The sequence below is a fragment of the Copidosoma floridanum genome, unplaced genomic scaffold (assembly GCF_036245765.1).
Source record: "Copidosoma floridanum isolate Cflo_tuat_1 unplaced genomic scaffold, Cflo_Japanese_pri ptg000030l, whole genome shotgun sequence".
NCBI lineage: Eukaryota > Metazoa > Arthropoda > Insecta > Hymenoptera > Encyrtidae > Copidosoma > Copidosoma floridanum.
In genome coordinates, this window is record NW_028321907.1 from 33237760 (window position 1) to 33258128 (window position 20369).

Consider the following 20369-nt stretch of genomic DNA (forward strand, 5'->3'; position numbering starts at 1 on the left):
TTTTTTGGCTTAGTATTTCAAAAGGTTCGCGCTTGAATAGTCTAGTGTCTTTTACATCCAATCGCGTGCGTACACGAGCTCTGCAAACCATCCAATGGCTGCGCTCCATGAATACTTACGTAGCGGCAGATAATTAGCTTGCCTTTCAAGCGCCAGTCCGCACCCAGCGCTCGCACCAGCAGTTACGGTAGTTCTGCTACCCTTTTTTCAATTACATTAATTTCAGCGTGACTCAAATAACATCCTTTTACTCTTTAATCTTTCGTACATACCCTTTTTGTAACAATATTTGTAAGTGCTCTTAGTCTTGATTAAAGTTAATTTACATATTAGTCAAGTGCAGTGTGTGTAGTGTTTCTCAACTTCCGAACACGCTATTCCTTTCCTCTCAATTATCCGGCCACAGCCCAACATCTTGCTGCACATAAAACCATCAGCTAAATTATACAGTCCACCATCGAAGGCTGCAGAATTTTGCACACTAGTAGATGAACATTCTTTAGCAGAGAATATTGAGAAATCTAAGTATAATATTATTGTCTTTACAACATCAATTTTTTTTATAATTTTGTACGCCAAAACACATCTTGAAAATTTTTAATTTTTGTCACGCTATCTTACTAAATATAGTAAAAAAAATTCTCTAGTTCAATTATCGAAAATGATAGCAATTTTATCTTTACAATTCTTATAGTAATCTATTTTATTGACCTTTTATGAAAGGTCTTGAAAAATATTTTTGGTGTAGCCGGATACTATTGGATCATTTTAAAGGGACATGAATAGTTTTGTTGATTTTTCCACCTTGGAGCGCTCGAAGTGATCTATAATTGAACACGAGTGTTTTGTCGGAGCGCTCAGAGGCTTTCAAGGCCTCCGAGATGTGTGTAGACTATATAGGTGTATTTTCGTAAAAAATTTCAGTGTTTATAAACAGTTTTACGGTGAGTATACCTATACAGTATACAGACAGCTTGGAGGCCTTCAAGCGCTCCGACAAAGAACACGTGTTTAATTATAGATAGCTTTGAGGCCTCCGAGCACTCCGAGCACTCTGAGGTGGATACATGAACAAATCGAATGTTTTGCATTTTTACATTATTAGGATAAATTAATAAAGCCTCAATAAAGTATTTGTATCAACATAATTTTATTGTTTTATACCTCTTTACTAAAAAGTATATTGTTATAGCAAAACCACATATCTAAAGTTTGAAAATTGTGTAATGCAAGGATTATAATACCTATGGTTTTAACCATCATAAAAAAAAAAATACATTCAGATGCTGTAAACCAGTTGTGTTTTGAGAAACTAAACAATTCATTACTAACACACTGTATTCGAAGCAGATAATGTCAAAAAGTCTCAACTATTCGTTGTGAATACATTATCAAAAACATGTACTTCATTTAACTTAATAGATTCAGAAAAAAAATTTACAAGTAGCTCCTACTATCAACCGACAGTAAAACCATGGAAACATTATCTTTTAAATGTGCTTGTAAACTTTTCTACACAGTATTGTTTTTTAGCTTCATTTACTAGTATATTTTGCAAAAGCAATGGTCCTCTGGATGAATAAGACGATATGATCGGGAAAGGATGACCTGAAATGAAAAAAAAGAAAATTAAGTTTTTTTTAGCGAATTATTTGAGTATATAAGTAGTCAATTTTGTGGGGTACAGGAAACATTTGAATGAACATTAAAACTAACGCAAACACTTAAGTAAGCAAAGTTAGATCTTTAATCTATATAGCCAGGTGAAGGTGTATGATTATTAATCTATCATGAATGGACGAAGGAGTAAGATATATTGTATGATTAAAATTAATACATCCTTACATATTTTAAAAGTAAATTTATTGTTTCTATACAAGTTTATAAAGAAAAAGACATTATACCATGAAAAGTGTCTTATAAGCATTTTTCCACTTATTTTGGAATAATTGTAAAGAAGATCAACTTGTCAATCAACATTTTGAGACATCATACAGTATCTTACCAGCAGTTAATGGCATATACAGAAACAAATCTCGAATCAAAAACCATGAAAAAAAATTTTTTCTGCCCATAAGTTTATAAATGTGACCTGTTCAAAAATTGGGTGATTGTGACTGGTTTAAAATATTTTTCATGGAAAGCGCGTTGCCACGGAGTATCGTTTTGGTGCAATTTTACAGCAATGAGTTGTATATTAGTAAGTAGCACAGCTATATGCCACTAGTGATAAAGACGTGGCGCTTTTATGTGTTTTGTAGACCATCAATAATACGTAATACCGTCACGGCATGAAGGTACCTTTGACATCAAGAACCTTTAATTCGTTAACAAAAAAAACTCATTACATCCTGTAATCAGTTCAGTTAACATTTTAATTCTCAACTAGTGAGAAATACTTACAGGAAACTAGATAAGTACTTTATGGGAACTTAGCAATGCAAAAATTTACGGAAACTTAGAATACATTACAAGAAAACTTTGTAGATGATGAAATTCAATTGACAGGTCCTTAAGAAGCACTTGCTAAAACTTGAGAAGTACTTAAAAAAGCTAGGAGACACTTGGCGGAAAATCGGTAGATTTAACTTGTATTCGGTAAAATTTGATTGTCACTTGATGGGTACTAGGCAGAAATTTGGTGGGTACTTAAAAAGTACACCAAAGATACTTGGGCACACGAGAAAATTCATAGATATTCAGCAGACGCAAGTCAGGCACTTTACGGGTTCTTAACGGGTACTTGATGGACAACCGATGGGAGCCTAAAGGGTACTTAATTTCCACTTGACAGACACTTGACGGTGACTTTCGAATTTTCACAAGCGTACTTGTCAAGCGACAGTCGAATTCCATCCAAGTACCTGCCAAAAACCTACTAAGAGGCTATCACCTCTTGTAACTGCTGCTTGAGTGTTGCTTGAGTTCTAATTAATCAAAATCTTAACAAAGTACTGTGTCAGCGTAGCTTAAAACTTCTTTAAATTACTTTTATCTGTTACTATTTTTGTGTTAGCAATCTTAAAATTCATGTAATACTATCTTTGCTAATAAAAAGGGAGATAACTTTAAAGCTCTTAGGTAAATACTAATGATTGTAAGTTGTCTGACACAAGTTTACTATTGAAAGATGAACCGAACTTTCAACCACAAGTAACGAGTATCAGCGAGGAGTAGACGTTCTAAAATATGGAGTTTTCTCCGGAAAAGACTACACAGTGGCGATTGGACCCGATACGCCATTAGTGCAGAGAGTGTCAGCTTAACTGGCACAGTGTTCCACCGGAGATACTCGCACTGTGTTCATGGATTAGAAATAACATCAGTAAAAAGGTTGGAAATGGATGCGGCAATACACCCCCACACATAGGTGATGAGTGGGTGGCCCCGGCGACTAGGACAGTAGGCTGTCGCGGTAACTGGGTGGAAAAAAAAACTGAAAAGAGAAAGACAGAATGTGCAAGCAAGTGAGGAGGTAATACTGGCAACGCGTGTGTATGTATGTGTGGAAGTGTGTACACGTATATATAGTACGAATTCCTTGTTTAGAAGCAAAACACTACACGAAATACAATCTAAAAAAAAAAAATTGTGCTGTATCATACAAAAAAGTAAATACAAACTTGTAACCAAAGAAGACAAAAAAAACCTGAACGATTACCTCATGTAAGTATTAGTGATGAGTGACCCGAATGCCCTTGAAAGCTGTAATTTAAATAAAAATGACTCCGCAAAAATTAAAAGCAAATAATGGAAACGTATTATATTAACATTTGAGATGTTTGCAGACAGAAGTATCTTTATTGTTTCTATCGAATTTGTTTTTATAATCATAAACTATTTATGTCTATTGTAATTTTATGCTATAGTTCGCTCGGCTAAAAAATTATGACTTTAGCAAGCCTCGAATTACTTGTGCAAATTTTATTTAATTGTAATTTATTAATTGAGTCGGAAATCGACAATTGGTAACAAAAAAAGGAAGATTCAAGTAAAGACGAGTAACATTACAAATTATAACGACTAAGCAATTTTGATTTATTCATCAAAATAGGAAAAAATACAGTCACACAAGAAAACGTCGCTGGTTGCGAGGAAAAAACTACGACGCGAGCACAATTCTTGTCCGAAGCAATTAAAGATGAAAAGGGGAGCTTGACAAACTCAACTTGAACTGGTAAAAGTTCATTTGAATCAAGGGCCTTGCTAGGAAAAAAGTACGTGCTGGTTGGCTGCTAACCAGGGAGTAGGCCGAGACGCTCGCTCGGAAGGAGCTCAAGCTGTCTCGTTCAAAAGGAGAACCAAGGTTAGGGCTAACACACACACACACACACACACACACACACACACACACCTGGAGGACAAATATTCTTAAAATTAAGAGGAAGAATTTACAATTGCGGTAATGCGTGCCCGTGTGAGCCTCTTCAAGGCCTCTCTGATATAGAAGTAGCTACTCGCTGAGCCACGAGTGTCGCGCGATTTTATTCAAATCATGGTAACGCGAACATCTATATAATTTTATTTTTAAGAGTAACATAAAATCATGGAAAAAGAATCACTAAAAAATGAGGTACACAGCAAATAGTTATTATATTAACAAGTCCAGTCATGACTTACAATATCAGATTATTCGACAACTTTTAAACTTATTTCTCAAAAACAACTCGATTTCTTGGTATAAATTACCTACTAATGATAAAAAGTAAGTTAGCACTTACAGTCGAGTTAAAAAACAGCCCCCTATTACCTAAATCAGAAATCAATTTTGGGTGAATTGAAATGTTAGAAAAAGTATAAAATTTATGTCACAGGAATATTCACTCGAGCGCGCGGTGGCTCAGTCGGCTAGGTCGTGGATTGGCATGCGGGAGACCGTGGTTCAATTCCCGGCCAGTGCGACTTTTTCGGGCAAGTACCTCTGTGATTTTTTACATGTGCTTTTTCACCACGCAATGCTTCTCAAGGAGGGTTTAGGCGACCTTCTCACAGCAAAAATTTGCCTAATTTCCCCTTACCCCCCTCCCAGTAATGGGAGGCCTCCCATCCCTTTCCTTGTCCTTCTCCCAAGTGCTAAGTGCCGATAGTAGTGCCCTTATCAAAGGAGCTAGACGTAGAGCACTCTAAAAAAAAAAGAAATATGTATATACTTCCACGTGCCAACCATCCATTTTAAATTTTAAATTAATTGGTAAAATTAAAACGTTTCTAATTTTTTTTTATTTTACAACCTTTATCCAAAAGTAATCTTATCAAAAATATCAATGCATTTCAAAATAACATAGAACATGATTATTTTAGCAATACTTGTGTAAATAATGGTAGCAATACTTTTGATAAATTATTCATGTATTATAAGTTAGTCTTTGTGCACTCTGCACGCCCTCAACAGCGCCAAAGAGTTGTCTGAAGAAAATGCAAAATACTTTATGTACTACTAGCGGTCCCCGTCTCGGTTTAACCCGAGACTTACTACATGCAACACGTAGTGTGTTGACATATAATGTGAAATATTTTCAGTTCGAAATTTTACATCTATTCCTGACACTTCTTAAAACAAAAATCTTTTAATTGAAAATATATTTGTTCGGAATCGAAACAGTTTATTTAGTCAAATAATAAGCTGTAAAAATAAAAAAATAAAATAATTATGCTGAAGAGTACCGTGCGTTCCTTATGCCATAAAATAATCGTTGGGCATAAGGGGCCGTTGATTTGTAGTTTCTGCTGTATAATTCATGAAAAGGGCTATTTTTTAAAGCTGTTAAGATTTAATACTCCAAAAAAATATATACTTAAAAAAAATTTTTTTCTCTTATCTCACAACTTTATTACCAGAGCAACAAAGTTCTGGAGCTTAATCTCTCCATTTTTTGTTGCCACGAAAATACAAATATATTTTCTACTTATTTAAAAAATCTGAAATATTTAAAAGATTACTGTAAGGGTACAATGAAAAGCTGATCGCTTACGCAACGGACTTTTTATTCGTCAATTTTGATACTGCTGTACTAATCTCGATAAATTTCCTGCGTCAGTTTCTTAAAGCCTGAAATTGTATTTATCAGATACATTTGAAGTTTTCTTTCAGATTCACCCTCTTGCAACTTTTAACATGCTTAAGACCCCTAAGGTCTGTGTTCTGTCAACCTTCTTAAGTTCTAATATATTTGTTGGCAAGGTAGTTCTACGTCCGATGGCCCTAAAAAAGACCAGTGAGATTCTTAAGTATACTCTTTCTTGACTGAAGTTAACAGCAATTGTGACTGGATACCTCAGGGTGATCTTCTCTGGCCTGCTGTTGAAGCCGTAGACTGATCGGGAGAAAAGTTACAAAGCCCAAAGGTTTGGAGCTAGTTGTAAAGCTCTTTCCCGTTGTCTCCTGGTGGTTAAAACAAGACGTTGGTGTCCAAAGCACCTTTTTTTGCAGACTCAGTTGTTTTGGTGATCTAAGATGGGGAGATAGGTTCCTGATGCTTGCCCGTTGAAGACTGTTCCGTTGGCTCAAGTTTTTTTTCCCTTCATAGCTGGTAGGTTCGCCCAGCGCAAACCTTCGAGAGAATCGGTGATTCCTGGTTGAATGCTTAGAGTCGAAAGGGTAAGACAGGGTTGTCGATCAGGCAGCTGCGCTTCAGCAGGCAGCCTTGCGACAAGCAACTGCGCTCGTGACGACTGCCAGTGAATGACTGACTTGGTTTAATAGTGGCTGTCTTTAGTTAACATAGTCTTTTAGCCGACGAATCGCTTCTGGAAGTGGTAGTAAAAATGTATTTGTAGGCAAGGTTGCTTTAACTTAAGTAGCCCTTTAAAGAATCGATGAGATTGATGCTCAAGTAGGGAACGTAAAATTATAATGGCCCTGAAAAGGGTGAGTGGTCAAACTTCCAGCTATTCCTTATTATTATTCTTGATGATGAAGAGCTGGCTGCAGGTAGCTTGACTCTTACCCTCGAAGTCTCTGTGTACGGAGACTGTGATGGAGGGAGGTACGCCACTGACTAAAGAATATCTTGTCTTCGAGTCATTTCCCGGATAACCAACCGCTCATCGTTAATGGGGAAAGTGGGCCTGGAGACTATCGTCTCTGTGGGTATGTCATTAGGACAACCACTGAGAAGGTACCCGTTGTGGCTGTCCATGCCTCTCAGGGCTGTATTTCCTGGCTTACATTCGTAGCCAAAAATTCTCTGACGGTACCAGGCGGATGGTGGAACGGTCACTGATATCTGAAAAGTTGAAGCAGGTTGTGCTCTGGCTAGATCCGTCTCCTCGTATTCCACCGAAGACGTCATCGGTGACAATAATTTTTTATTGGTAGCACTCGTCAATCCTGGGAGATTCAGAGTGGACGTAGACCTAGGTCACTTGCCCATTGGGGAAGAGTGTCATCGGTAACCAGGATACCCAGCTGCAAGACTATCATGTACATTGTCGATGCAGTTCGATGAACTGCTGGTAGACGACTGCAGAAAATTTCTAGAGACGCTCCGGCCTATTATAACCACACTTATTTAATTCTGTTGCAGGTAACTTCAATTTTATGTCGACGCCACGTAGTGGATCCTACTGAACTAAAGTTTAAAGTTGGCGTGTTTTTGCAAAACTTTGAGCTCATTTATTGCTATTGTTATTGAATTTTTTTAAATAAAAACTATGAGAAAACCATCTCAGAATTATCAAGAATCGGTATGCGAAATTTCAGCAAAATCGGTTCAGTAGTTTTTGCGCTTACAACGGTTTTAGCGACTTTAGTTTATTTATTGGTAAGATATAAAAGGATTTCAATGTGATATTATTTAATATACTGTTAAGATTTGTTGCCTCGTTAACTACTTTTCGTTAAAATGTTTTTATTTATAACCAAATTTATCATTATTTAGACAGAAACTTATGAAAGAGAAGAAACAGAAATTGAAGTTATTGTAGAGTGAAGGTAAGGTGTCAACAAGTACAAAAAATATCAGATATCTCAGAAAAATTCCAACTTTTTCATAAATGGGGGTGGCGAATCCTCTTGTTCCAATCATTAAGTAACCCCACAAAAAATTATAATTAAATTAAGGGGATGTGAAGGAACTGTAGGGATAGGTTTCCCATAATAACACTATGATAAAGTATATTTAGAAGACATTTTAAGTTTGAAAATTATCCCATATGTACATTTCTTTAACATATTTTCATTAAAACATGATTATTATTGTAACAATTCCTAAAAATATTTTTGGGGAGAAGTAGTAGAGGGGCTACTAAATCCAGGTGGGGGATGTGAAGTGGTAGTGAGGGGTATGGAGGGTTCAGACAAATTTTTTTGGCTTAAATTAACAGAGAAATAACAAGAATTTTTCTTTGTGTTGTAGAGGGGTATAGGAGGGACGGTGGAGGTACTTTTGCAGGATCTGGGGGGGGGGGATGTGTTAACAGCTCCACTAAAATAACTCCATGGTTTAAATATATATATATATATATAATCATACTTCAGAGTTATTTTAGTGGGGCTGTCAATATATATACACACATATATTAGTAGGGGTTTAACCCCTGCGTGCTTCGCGTGCTAACCCTTAACTACTCTATCTCAAAAAAATAGTGGAATTCAAAGTAGATACTTTATTTTTAGTCTTTCACAATGAGTAATACGATTTAATACTTAAAAGAGTAACGTCTTTTGCATATAAATATTTTGTAATACAATCTACTATATGAAGCATTATATTTACCATGAAAGATAGGATGATATTAAATATCTGTGTTGATTTCTTATACTTGAGCTATTTTAGATGTGATACACCAAGCATGGGTATAGAATGTATACAATCATTATTCATTAAAAATGTGATTTTTAGAACAGAACTTAAAATAAAAAGTTTTGTTAAAATTTATACAACTTTAATATAAAAACTTTGAAATTTTTATTTCATTTATAGTATTAAATATCATATAGTAAAATAAAATCGAAAATAGAAGTTGAAAATAAATGTGTTAACGAACAAAATAGATACAAATAAAAATAATATACACAAAAAATAAAATCCTACAAAAACAAGCTATTCCGGCAAAATGAATGTTGAATGCAGATTTTGTTCAGCAAAATTTCAACAAAGTGAAAGAGAAAAATTTAATTCTTGTTAGCGTGGAAGAATATTTTTACCTGCTTCAAGTCAGTATAATAATAAGGTAAAGCAGTTACTGCTAAACGGTCATAATTTTATATATTTTATCCGATATTACAATAATTTTTCTCATTTGCATCATTTAGTGCCAATCTTGCAAGTAAAAAAAAAAGGTAATAATAATTTAAAAAGTCAAGGTCAAGATTGTCACATAACACTGAAATCTATTATAAACAATTCTGACAATTATTCTTACAGTCAATAATATGTATGATGATGACTTTACTTTCATAAAAAAAAAGTTTAAAATTGAAGACAATGTTGTCCAAGCCATATATTAAAATACAATCATAAATAATAAAACAAAATCCATTTGCAAAAAAAATACAAACTTTGAACCGAACTGCAAATATAGAACGTCTTTAAAACTGTAAAAAGTACCTTTTAAGAAAACATTATAATGAAAATCATGAATACAATAAACCTGTAACAGGAGAATTTGGAACTATAATCATTTCAAATAAAAAAAATATTGGATATTATGATTTATAGGTGTATCCAAATGATTTTCTAAATAGTGCATGTATTTAAGTCACACATATTTTGATAAATTATCATAGAATGTCAATCTAATGGTTTTCTCTTTACTTTTCTTATCAGGAGATGTAGAATGGAGCACTTGCTGTAGGTAAAAAAATTGTATAGAAGTTCAAAATCTCACGTTGCTTCGATATAGATTATACAAAGCTAATAGATTACACAATTCGTATTGCATCAAATAAATAACAAATTTTGAAAATAACGAAGTAGGACACACTTCCATTTTACCTTTACTATTGTTCGATGGGGCAAGGTATATGCAAACGTTACCAAGATTTATTTATTGCTTTGACATATAACTAAAAATGGAAAGAATAAAGAAAGTTTTGAAAAATTTTCCAGAGGGTACGACTCCTTATGATATACCGAATATTACTCTCAGATTATGCCATACAAAACTTAAGTCCATGTTAGATGATATAAGCAAGCAAAACATTTTCGGAAAAGTTAATTCGTACGTTTACACAATTAAATTTCAAAAAATACGACCTACCAGGCTCTCATTTTTTATACATTGCAACCTAATGATAAATTATTCACTACTACAGATATTGAGAACTATATTTTGCTATTAATTTCAATAAATCCATACACGAACATCAATACAAGCGTATCGATCACACATCATACTTTCGTATAAAATACGTCATAATCTACGAAAAAAGTGATAAAAATGAGCATAAATAATATAAATTTCTAGAATCATCACAATCGTATCATGTTGATCAAGTGATGAGTTAAATGATAACTTTACTGTGTATTGATTAGTATTTTTCTCATGTACTCATAATCTATGATAACTAATTTTATTGTAACAACTATCATAAGGGGTATCAAAGGAGAGGTCAAAGGGGTAAGGGAAGCGTAGTGGGGGCACTTAAAATGAGAGGGGACCTGAGGGGAGGCAAGGGACATTTTTTGTTCTGGTAGGATATTTTTTGTTGGGTCAATTTAACGGAGAAATTTTGAGTTTTTTCCCTTATCTTGAGAGAAGCTCGAAGGATAGTCTAAAATTTTGAGGGGGGGGAGGCGAAAAGGGTGGGATCAGTGTAACTTTTTGATGTAAAAGAGAAAGGAAGGGCACGAGTAAGTGAATCACCTTCACTTCTCTTGACGCATAGAGGAGAACTAGCCGGATGTAGGATGTGCCTGAGTGACTAAACTAGAGCAGTTCTAGCCACTTAGGTTTTCGGCTATTGTCTTTTCTTCAAAATTTTCGCCCGGCAAGTTTTCCTGCGTTTTTCCAGCCAACGCGTGGTCGAGGTCCACTACTCCTTATAAATAGGGCCTGAAGGCACAGGAAAAACACAGTTTTTATTTTCACCCTTGAACGGTTGACTAAGTAGCTAGAGTCCGCCTCTGCTACCTCACGGTCCTCCACGAGTGCGGTTACAAATCTTCGATGTCAGACACCTCACGCTGGTAACCCACAAGAGCGTAACGCCAAACCAAATGTAACACTTCTCCCTAAACAGGTACTCAGCGAACTGCTTCTAGATCTTTTTCAAAAGCCCTAGTACCAGTTTTAGGAGGCGGGTGATAGGGGGAGCGCAACCCTATATATATACAAAAAATCAAAATTTTTTTTTTCAAGTATAAGCGTTACTAAACTTAGTTAAAGTATTGGTCCCGGTAAAGGTTTTTGATTACTGTTTTCCCGTCACCACAAAGTCCCTCATTGCTTTTTTTCGTACCTTGAGGCACCCTGGGCAAATGCAGGCCAATGAATAGATATTAGTCTTAGATAAATAAGAATAACTAGCTTAAAACGTAGATTTAATTTATCGTATTGTAAACTAGGTAAATAAGTTGTTAACACTCAGCGAACTGATCCTAGACCTCTTTGTTTACACCAAAAGCCCTAGTACCAGTCTTAGGAGGGGGTTGTAACATCGGTGTATCCACATTAATTTTTTTTTTCTTGCTTCAAAACTTTTCATGCCGATTCTAGACCACTAAACGCAGGGGTTAATGTGCATCTGCAAAGAGGTGAATCACCTACAAAATTTCTCGTAGCTAAGGTACTACGCCCATGCATGACTCACATACATGCACGCTGGCCCATGCTGACCGGAAAAGAAATCAAATGAAATACTTTTTAAAGCATAAAATAATAACTTGAAAGAACTAACAGATGCAAAAGGTTAACTGGGAACAGCTGTGCTGAGATTTAATATTAGATATTAGTATATATAGATTGAGTATGTTAAAAACTAGGATAACTAAGAGTTAAAACCCATAGACTATGGCTAATACAACCTATACACGCTGCACCATTAGCCAGCAACAATATTACATAAACCTACGAAAGCAATCTTATTGACTTTCATAGAATTATCCGATTTTTACCATTCATGTTTACAGGCTCATGATTTACTGTACAACCTTTTTATATCGCGTTAACAGGTTTATAAAAATACTGCAATAGCCCAAATTGTAATCTAGTTAAAAACTGTCACTGTTTCAAATGTAAAAGAAAACGGGAAAGTCATGGCACTTCCCCCTTTTCCTGACACAGAGATGTCGAGAGAGAGTCCAACACAGGTAACGGAATTTTCGATTACCCAGGGTATCCTGAGCCGACTTCCTTTCCTACGACAAGCAGAGAAAACCATAGTTGACCAAATGCTACTAACATTTTAAAATACATTTACAACTAACAATGAATGGAAACTATCGGTAAATCTCAGTAAGTTAACAATATAATACTTCGCGACGAGCACCCCACTACTGTTTCTATATATATATATATACGTGTTTTAACCACAGAAACCGCTGTTGTTAATTAATCATTCATGATTATTTATTAGTCCGATCAATGCTCACGTGTACAGGTGTAACGAGCGGAAAAACAAGCAATTATTATAGTTATTAATATCTAAAATTAACTACTACTGAGACTATTATCAATACCACGAGGTACTGAACATCTATTGAATCAAACCGAAATATTAAGCGATTTTCACCGCTCTTTTTGCATTGGGCTTGATTGAATGGGTGAACAATGGTTACTATTCGTTAAAAATGATAATATCACATCTTAACGTTAATATTAAATTATGATAAAATCTTGTAACTTTTCTATGTAAAAGAGAAAGGAAGGGTACGAGTAAGTGAATCACCTTCCCTTTTCTTGACGCATAGGGGAGAACAAGCCGGATGTAGGATGTGCCTGAGTAGCTAAACTAGAGCAGTTCTAGCCAATTAGATTTTCGGCTATTGTCTTTTCTTCAAAATTTTCTCCCGGCAAGTTTTCCTGCGTTTTTCCAGCCAACGCGTGGTCGAGGTCTGCTACTCCTTATAAATAGGGCCTGAAGGCACAGGAAAAACACAGTTTTTATTTTCACCCTCGAACAGTTGACTAAGTAGCTAGAGTCCGCCTCTGCTATCTCACGGTCCTCCACGAGTGCGGTTACAAATCTTCGATCTCAGATACCTCACGCTGGTTATTCCGCTGTACATTTATACTGAAAATAAAAGTAAGTCAACTTTGTATACTAAAGTGATGATTTTTTTTTCTTTTTTTCCTCTCGATTTCAAACGCGGACGTGTTTTTGTTAGAGTTCGAAATTCGGCATCGGTAAATATCACGTTACGAAATTAAATAGACAAATTACTCCTCACGTAAAGTCTAGGACAATCACATTTACTCCGGATGGTACTGGTGAATCCTAGTATTTTTCTCTTAGTGGCAGGGCATTGATCTGGGAAAGTCCAAAAGCGTAGAAAGCAAGGGGCTATTTGAAACAGGTTGAATAACCCGAGGACCCTCGGGCAGCCTACCCAAGCTGTCCAGCCCACGAAAAGACCAGTGGTAGTCGTCAATGAGCCACCGGTTATAGACCTCACGGGTGACCCGGAACCCCTAATTTTACCGTACTACGACGAACCCATGTATTCCTTGTGAACGAGCTCAGCAGTTGCCAGAAGGCTCGAATAGAGAACGTTAACCCCGCCCTTAGAGAATTTGTGGCATCGATATTGACAGAACAAGCGTCTAATATTCGTACTTGATTTCCCCCCCAGTGGATGTTAACAAACTGAGAGCGGCAGCACTCGTACGAATCTTCCAGGCGCCAACGGAGGCCAGAAAAAAGAAGCTTCAGAGATACTACCAAAAGATCTGGCGGAACCAAGTGAACAAGGAGCGCAGAGCCAATCTCGATTACCTGCGCGTCTTGATCAACAAATACCTGCCGCCATGGGGAAGAAATTTTAATTGGCGTTCGGCCCCAGAGTATGTGCCTCTATCGCGTCACAGGGTTGCCACAAAAACCAAGGAACTGTTACCAAAGCCCCGTATCGTTAGCAACATTTTGCTACCTACGCGGGTAGTATCAGGGTCGAACCAGGTTACCTCTGCGACTCCTTCCACTAGCGCCGCATACGACCCAGAGCGCCCCACCATAACTGGGAAATCCTCGAGTATCCGACTCGAGCTGAAAACTTTGAAGACAAAGATGAGTGCCTTGCTAAGCTGTCTAGAAACGCTCGACGCAGGGTCTCCTCCTCCGGCACCTCAGACCGCACTTGATCTACCAGTCACCCCAGGGAAATGGTATACGGGCCAGCAACTGCCTGAGGCACGTCGGTCACGGAAATCAGGGCACATCAAGGCCCTCTTTAACACGTCACACCAGGTATCCTCGATAAATCTGAGGCGCGTCGCGAACGAGTGCATCGTATTATTGCTCGACAACCGCGTCGATTTAATCAAAACGATCGCCCTCACCCCCTTTCAAATACTCACACAAGAAAAATAACTACCCTTTAGCCCCGCGTCCCACCTACGCGCCCAGTACGAGTCTCGAGTTATTAAACGAAAGCTTAAACTCGAATAGTACGTTGCACCGACGTAACACATTTTCAGATGTTAAAAATTTATAAAGTCGGTTCCAATGTGGCGGCCAACTTTTCCAAATAAAATTTCAAGTTTACAAAAATACTGTTGCATTTTTAACCTCTGTTATAATAAAGCTTATCTTTTTAATCGCAACGAGACCCTCGTTACTCCACAGCTAGAAATCTAATTGAATCCTAATCGACTTGAAGTTCTCTTAGTATTCCAGTAAAAAACTAATATTACAACGGTAATAAGATCAATGAATGAGGATTCACATATTGACTTTAAAGTAAATTATATCATATGAATGTTTTAACTATGGTTCTGAAATAACTAAAAAGCCAAATATGTAATAATATCTGTATTTTCTTATTGCAAAAAAATATTATACTTATAATAGCACAAACTCGTAAAAAATAGTTTACAATGTTAACCGAGTAAGACAACAATCAATTATTTTCAGTATTGATTTCCATACTCGTATTTTTAACATGTAAAGAATATTATTAGTGATAAGTAATGTGAAACATCAGTTACAAGTGCTGAGTCAGGATGTGACCTATATTGTGACTTATATTGTAAATAACTAATTTGTATATACATTTTAACTGGTAAAATCTATAATAGTAAGTTTATTTTATTATTAGTACACCATTGCCATGGTTATGACTGACTAGTCTTTATCAGTCATGCTGCGTTTAACGCTTTCATGTTCGCATCTGCATAGTTCCCTGAAGAGGGAATCAGGATGACTCTGAAATATTGGATTATATTGTCCTATTAATAATATGAAATAAATAGCCATGCTCCAAGATTCCAAGTTTTTTTCATTTAAATTTCCTTAATGTGAAACATTCATTAAGTACAAATAATAATATAACTGTGTCATTATGTCTTAGTTGAAAGAAAATAACTCGTAATTTTAATAACTTCTAATACTGCATAATGCTCATCACTTCAGAAGCGGCGCGGGCAGGATACCTAAAAATTTTCAACTTTTTGTTAGGAATCACTATGAATGCATGTGCTTTAGATCTATTTGTTACTTTTAAAGCTGCAGAAAACCTTTTAGCCAGATGTCTTTGAGTCTTATCACGCTGCTTCGTACTATGGTAATAGAAATTTATATGGTTAAATTTTTTTACTAGAATAGCGATGTTGGGGTAAGCATTGCTTTTGTCCAATCAACTTAAAGGCTAGTCCAAGATGCTTCTCCTTTAAACATAGCTTCAACGCCATCACATCCACCCTTACCATGTGTAGTAGCATGAAAATGCCATTTAGCTTTTATAAATATATATATATATATATATATATATATATATATATATATGTGTATATTTATTGATCAGCCTATTGGCCCAGAAAAAGGACTTGGTTTACAAAGAAAAAAATAAATAGCTTATCCAATCCCACACATTCCATCCATATCTTACAATTAAATACTCACATGTCCCAGATAAAATCATACAAACGTGCCTTACATACCCAGCTCTGTGGCTAATTATCGTCGCAATTCTCGCTAACAAAATCATACCATCCGCTCTCCTTTTTTACATTACTTCTCATACCTTATGAACAGTTTAATTACCTCATTTATTCCGAGCTCGCTAGTCACATATTTATCAATTATTCTTTTCACTTCCGCTCTGTTTTCATACCAATTTATACACACCTCACACCTTTTTGTAATATGATACAATGTACCTGAGTCTCTTTTGCATAGCATACATAACCTGTCTTCCGCTTTTAACCAATGCTTATTCCTCGCATCAAAATTACCACACCTTATCTTCGCAATTATACCAATCTTACTTTCTTTTCTACATCTAGTCAGGTACTTTGGTCCCTTTTTGGATATGATACTCGCGTATCTAGTATTATATCTAGATTCCCTAATTTTACTATCCAATACCTGCCTTTTTATATCTTTCATCTTTTGACTGATTTTCACAATAATATCCCTATCAGAGTTTAATCCTTGGTTAACAATCATTGTGCTTAGACCTTCGTAGTTACAAATTTTTTTCTTTCCGCACTATATAAATCACACTCATTTCATTTCTCTTTCTCACTTCTACACACCTTCAATAATCTATTCTCATCTAGACTTTGTATTTTCCGTTCAAATTTTAACGTTCTCACCCACCACGCATCACATAATTTATCTATGCCAGTTTCCCTATAGACTATGTATCTCGGTGTACAAAAATCCAACCTTAATACCCATCTTAAATAATCTTAAATGTATTTTCTCCGATTCCTTTTTTTCCTCAAAACCCCAGATTTCCGCCCCATATGACATAACACTTCTAACCAGATAATTAAACAACATCTTCCTTCTCCTGAAATCATTTTTACACCTTCTTTCCCCCAGCCTCCACATTTTTTTTGCCGCAATAATTCTTTTTTTTTTTAAGCTCCTCTATATGATCTTTAAAATTCGCTTCTTTATTAGAGATAAAACCTAAATATTTAACGGATTTAACCTCCTCCATCTTCTCTCCCTTATAAAGCCATTTTTCTTTCCCACTGTTCCTACCTTTATTAAACACTAGAATTTTTGTCTTTACTACGCTTATAGTCAAATCTCTGCCTTCCAAAAATCTCTTTAATACTCCCAACATATCTAACATTGCCTCCCTGTTTAATGCTAGTAGGACTAGATCGTCCGCATAAGCTAACGACCATACCCTTATTCCTCCAATAACTACCCCACCTACATTCCTATTTTTATATTCTTTTTCTAAAGCAGCTATATAAATGCAAAACAGGATCGGGCTTAGCACGCACTCCTGCCTCACACCTTTTGAACTCCAAAATTTGTCGGAGTACATATTGTTCACTTTTACCGTAACCATCGTTTCTTCATATAATTCTTTCACTCTTTCAATTGAAAATTTGCGTATGCCTTCCTCCTCGATCACCTCCCACAGCCTCTCTCTATTAACCGTATCAAAAGCCGCAGTTAGATCCACAAAGCTTGCAAAAACTTTTTCTTTCTTAGACCTTGCCGTTTGAACCACATGATTCAGGATATAAATGTTATCCATAGTAGACCTCCCCTTACGAAATCTGGCCTGCCCTTCCGGGAGAATCCCTTTCACCTCCACCTCCCTCACCAGTCTACACCTCAATACTTCTGTGTACACCTTATATGAGGTCGGTGGCAAGGAGATCCCCCTATAATTTTTTTCCTCGTTGACATCACCTTTCTTGTAAAACGGGACCACTACCGCTAACTTCCAATCTTCAGGCAAACCTTCTCCCGCCCATATCTTATTTAACATAAACATCAATCTTTTGAATAATTTTGGCCCACTGTGTTTCCAGACCTTATTCGAAATATCATCGCAACCAGCTGCCTTCCTTTTTTTTAATGAATTAATCGCCATTATTACCTCCTCCTCCTCCATTCGATTTTCAGTATCCTCTGCCTCCAACTGCCTTCTTGCTCCCACCATTCTCTCACAGCTTCTTTCAATGAGAAATCTAAAATATTCCTTCCATGCATCCATTGAAATGTTATTCTCAACAGAATTTTTCTTTTTACCAGCGCCTAAGAACTTCCACACATCTTTTTCGTGCTTGATGCTCCTAAGCTGTGTTGCTTCCATCTCCTTAAGGTTAGCTGCCTTATCTTCACACGTCTTCCTCCATTCCCTTATTTCTTTCAAATATACTTCTTTTCCTACCAGATTTTTTCTCCATTTATAATACGCCTTCTTCACTTTTCTTTTCCTCTTCCTACATGCACTATCCCATCTCTTTCTTTCGCCTAACCTCCATACCTTGTACTTGATCCCTTTTTTTATAACAGATTTGTCTACTATACTCTTGATTTCATCCCAAATTTTCTGTACAGAATCCTTCTCCGTTACTATGCATTTTTCGCACAAATCTTCTGCCACCTGCTGGAATTTCACTGTATCTTCTTCCGACCATGAACAAAACTTTTTTTTCATTTGCGATCCACACTCCCGCTCCGCTCTTCTTTCAGCATCGTGTACTTCAAGGCAGAAGGGCAAGTGATCCGCGTCCACCCTTCTCTTTATATCAAATTTATTAACCCAGTCCAAAGCAAAATAATTAACTAGCACGTAATCAATGACTGTACTTCCTCTCGGCCCTATGTATGTAAACTTACCTTCCTCATCCCCTTCATGCTACCCGTTTAAAATATAAAACCCTTTATTTTCCACTACCCTTATCAAATGCCTACCTTCATTTCCAATCCCAACATCTTTGCTTTTCCTACCTTTAAGTTCACCAGACTCCCCTTCCACAAAACTACCTAGCTCCCCCGTTCTGATATTAAAATGCCCCCAATAATTACCTTCTCCCCCTCAACAAATTCATAAGCCTCTAAAAATTCTACCACCTCCTTTAGATAACCGGAATCGTACACCGACCATATATTTACAACCTTATTATCATTTATAAAACTACTTATCACAATATTTTTTTCAACTGTTACATTCAGACCGTTTCCATTTTTTAACCAATTTTTTCTAATACCTAACAAAAATCCGCCTTCCGCTCTACCCTTTTTATTTTCTCTTACCGCATCTATAGATTTCCAAATAAAGTTTTTTGACAGTTTTCTTTCTAAATTTAACCAACTTTTATTTTCTAACCATGTTTCGCATAAGCTTATAAAATCATATTTTTCAACGAAGTTCCAAAAATCTCTATCTTTGTTTCAAATTCCCGCGCAATTCCAAAAGATGAGATTTCTAGAACTTTTATAATTATTATAACCTATTATGTTCTTACATGCATTACCTTTCTTCTTTCGCACAGCGTCCAACAAACTTTTTCCGGGTCCTACCGAAAAATCCCTTCCATACTTTCGGTAAACTCCGGTTGCGTCAAGTTACTCTTCTTCTTCTGCTGTCGCACTGTACCATCCTCCCCTTCCTCACTCCCCCTTGTCTTCTGCTCACCGCTTTTATCGCCGTTGCCGTTACTCGAACGCTCTATTCTCACGCATACTTTCTCTGCTGCTTCTTCACCTAACCACTTACACCATTTGTCATTTAGCCAAAAATCACCCATGCTACTTTTTATTTAATAACCTACCTCCTTTTTACTCATTACCCACTTCCCCAGCAACTCCTGCCTCTTTTTCTTTTCATAGCTTAAATCATTCTCTATGTAAAACTTCGAGCCCCTTAGCTTATGCTTATTTTGCCAAACTAGATCCCTATCCTCCTTCTTGCTAAACCTTACTACGAACACACATCCACTCTTTCTCACATGCTCTACATTCACATCAACATACAATTTTTCTTTTAAAAACATATTCATCCCAACCCGCCACTCACCGTGTAGAGACAAGCCTCTAAAGACTAAGTTTGCTTGTCTCGACATCTAATCCTGCCATTTGACTAATCTTTTCATCGCGCTTACTTCAAAATCTGAGAAACAGCTCCTACCAGCCAGCGATTTCCCATCGTTAGATATCGACCCTCCCGATTGTCCCAAAGCAACACTACTACTTGTTTTACTGCATTCCCTCTCCTCCGCCCTCAATGCCCCCTCGACGCTACCTGCTTTATCGACCATTTTTTCAAAATTATCCATCGTAGCTTTGGCTTTAGCCCTGAAATCCTGCCACCCATTTTCCAATTTTTCGATTCTTTCAGACGAATCAACTTCTACCGCCTTAATATCAACTTTGTTTTTCTCACACACAACATTTTCCTGCCTTATTTTTATCAGCTCTACCTCCATACTTTTTATCATACTATCTCTCTCTTTGTTAAACACCGCCCGTTTTTTATTCAAACATTCTTTTAATTCACACACCTCCT

General features: G+C 36.4%; 1 protein-coding gene across 1 annotated transcript in view; it reads right to left on the reverse strand.

Annotated features, from left to right (window-relative positions):
- Positions 1-1178: 1178 nt before the first annotated feature.
- The window catches only part of mRpL17 (mitochondrial ribosomal protein L17), a 72434-nt gene continuing 53243 nt past the window's right edge, over positions 1179-20369 (reverse strand). Inside the window, exon 3 of the mRNA XM_089596780.1 lies at positions 1179-1608. Coding sequence (XP_089452906.1) covers positions 1484-1608 — 125 coding nt within the window. The 3' untranslated portion in view covers positions 1179-1483. The remainder of the gene's footprint in view (positions 1609-20369) is intronic.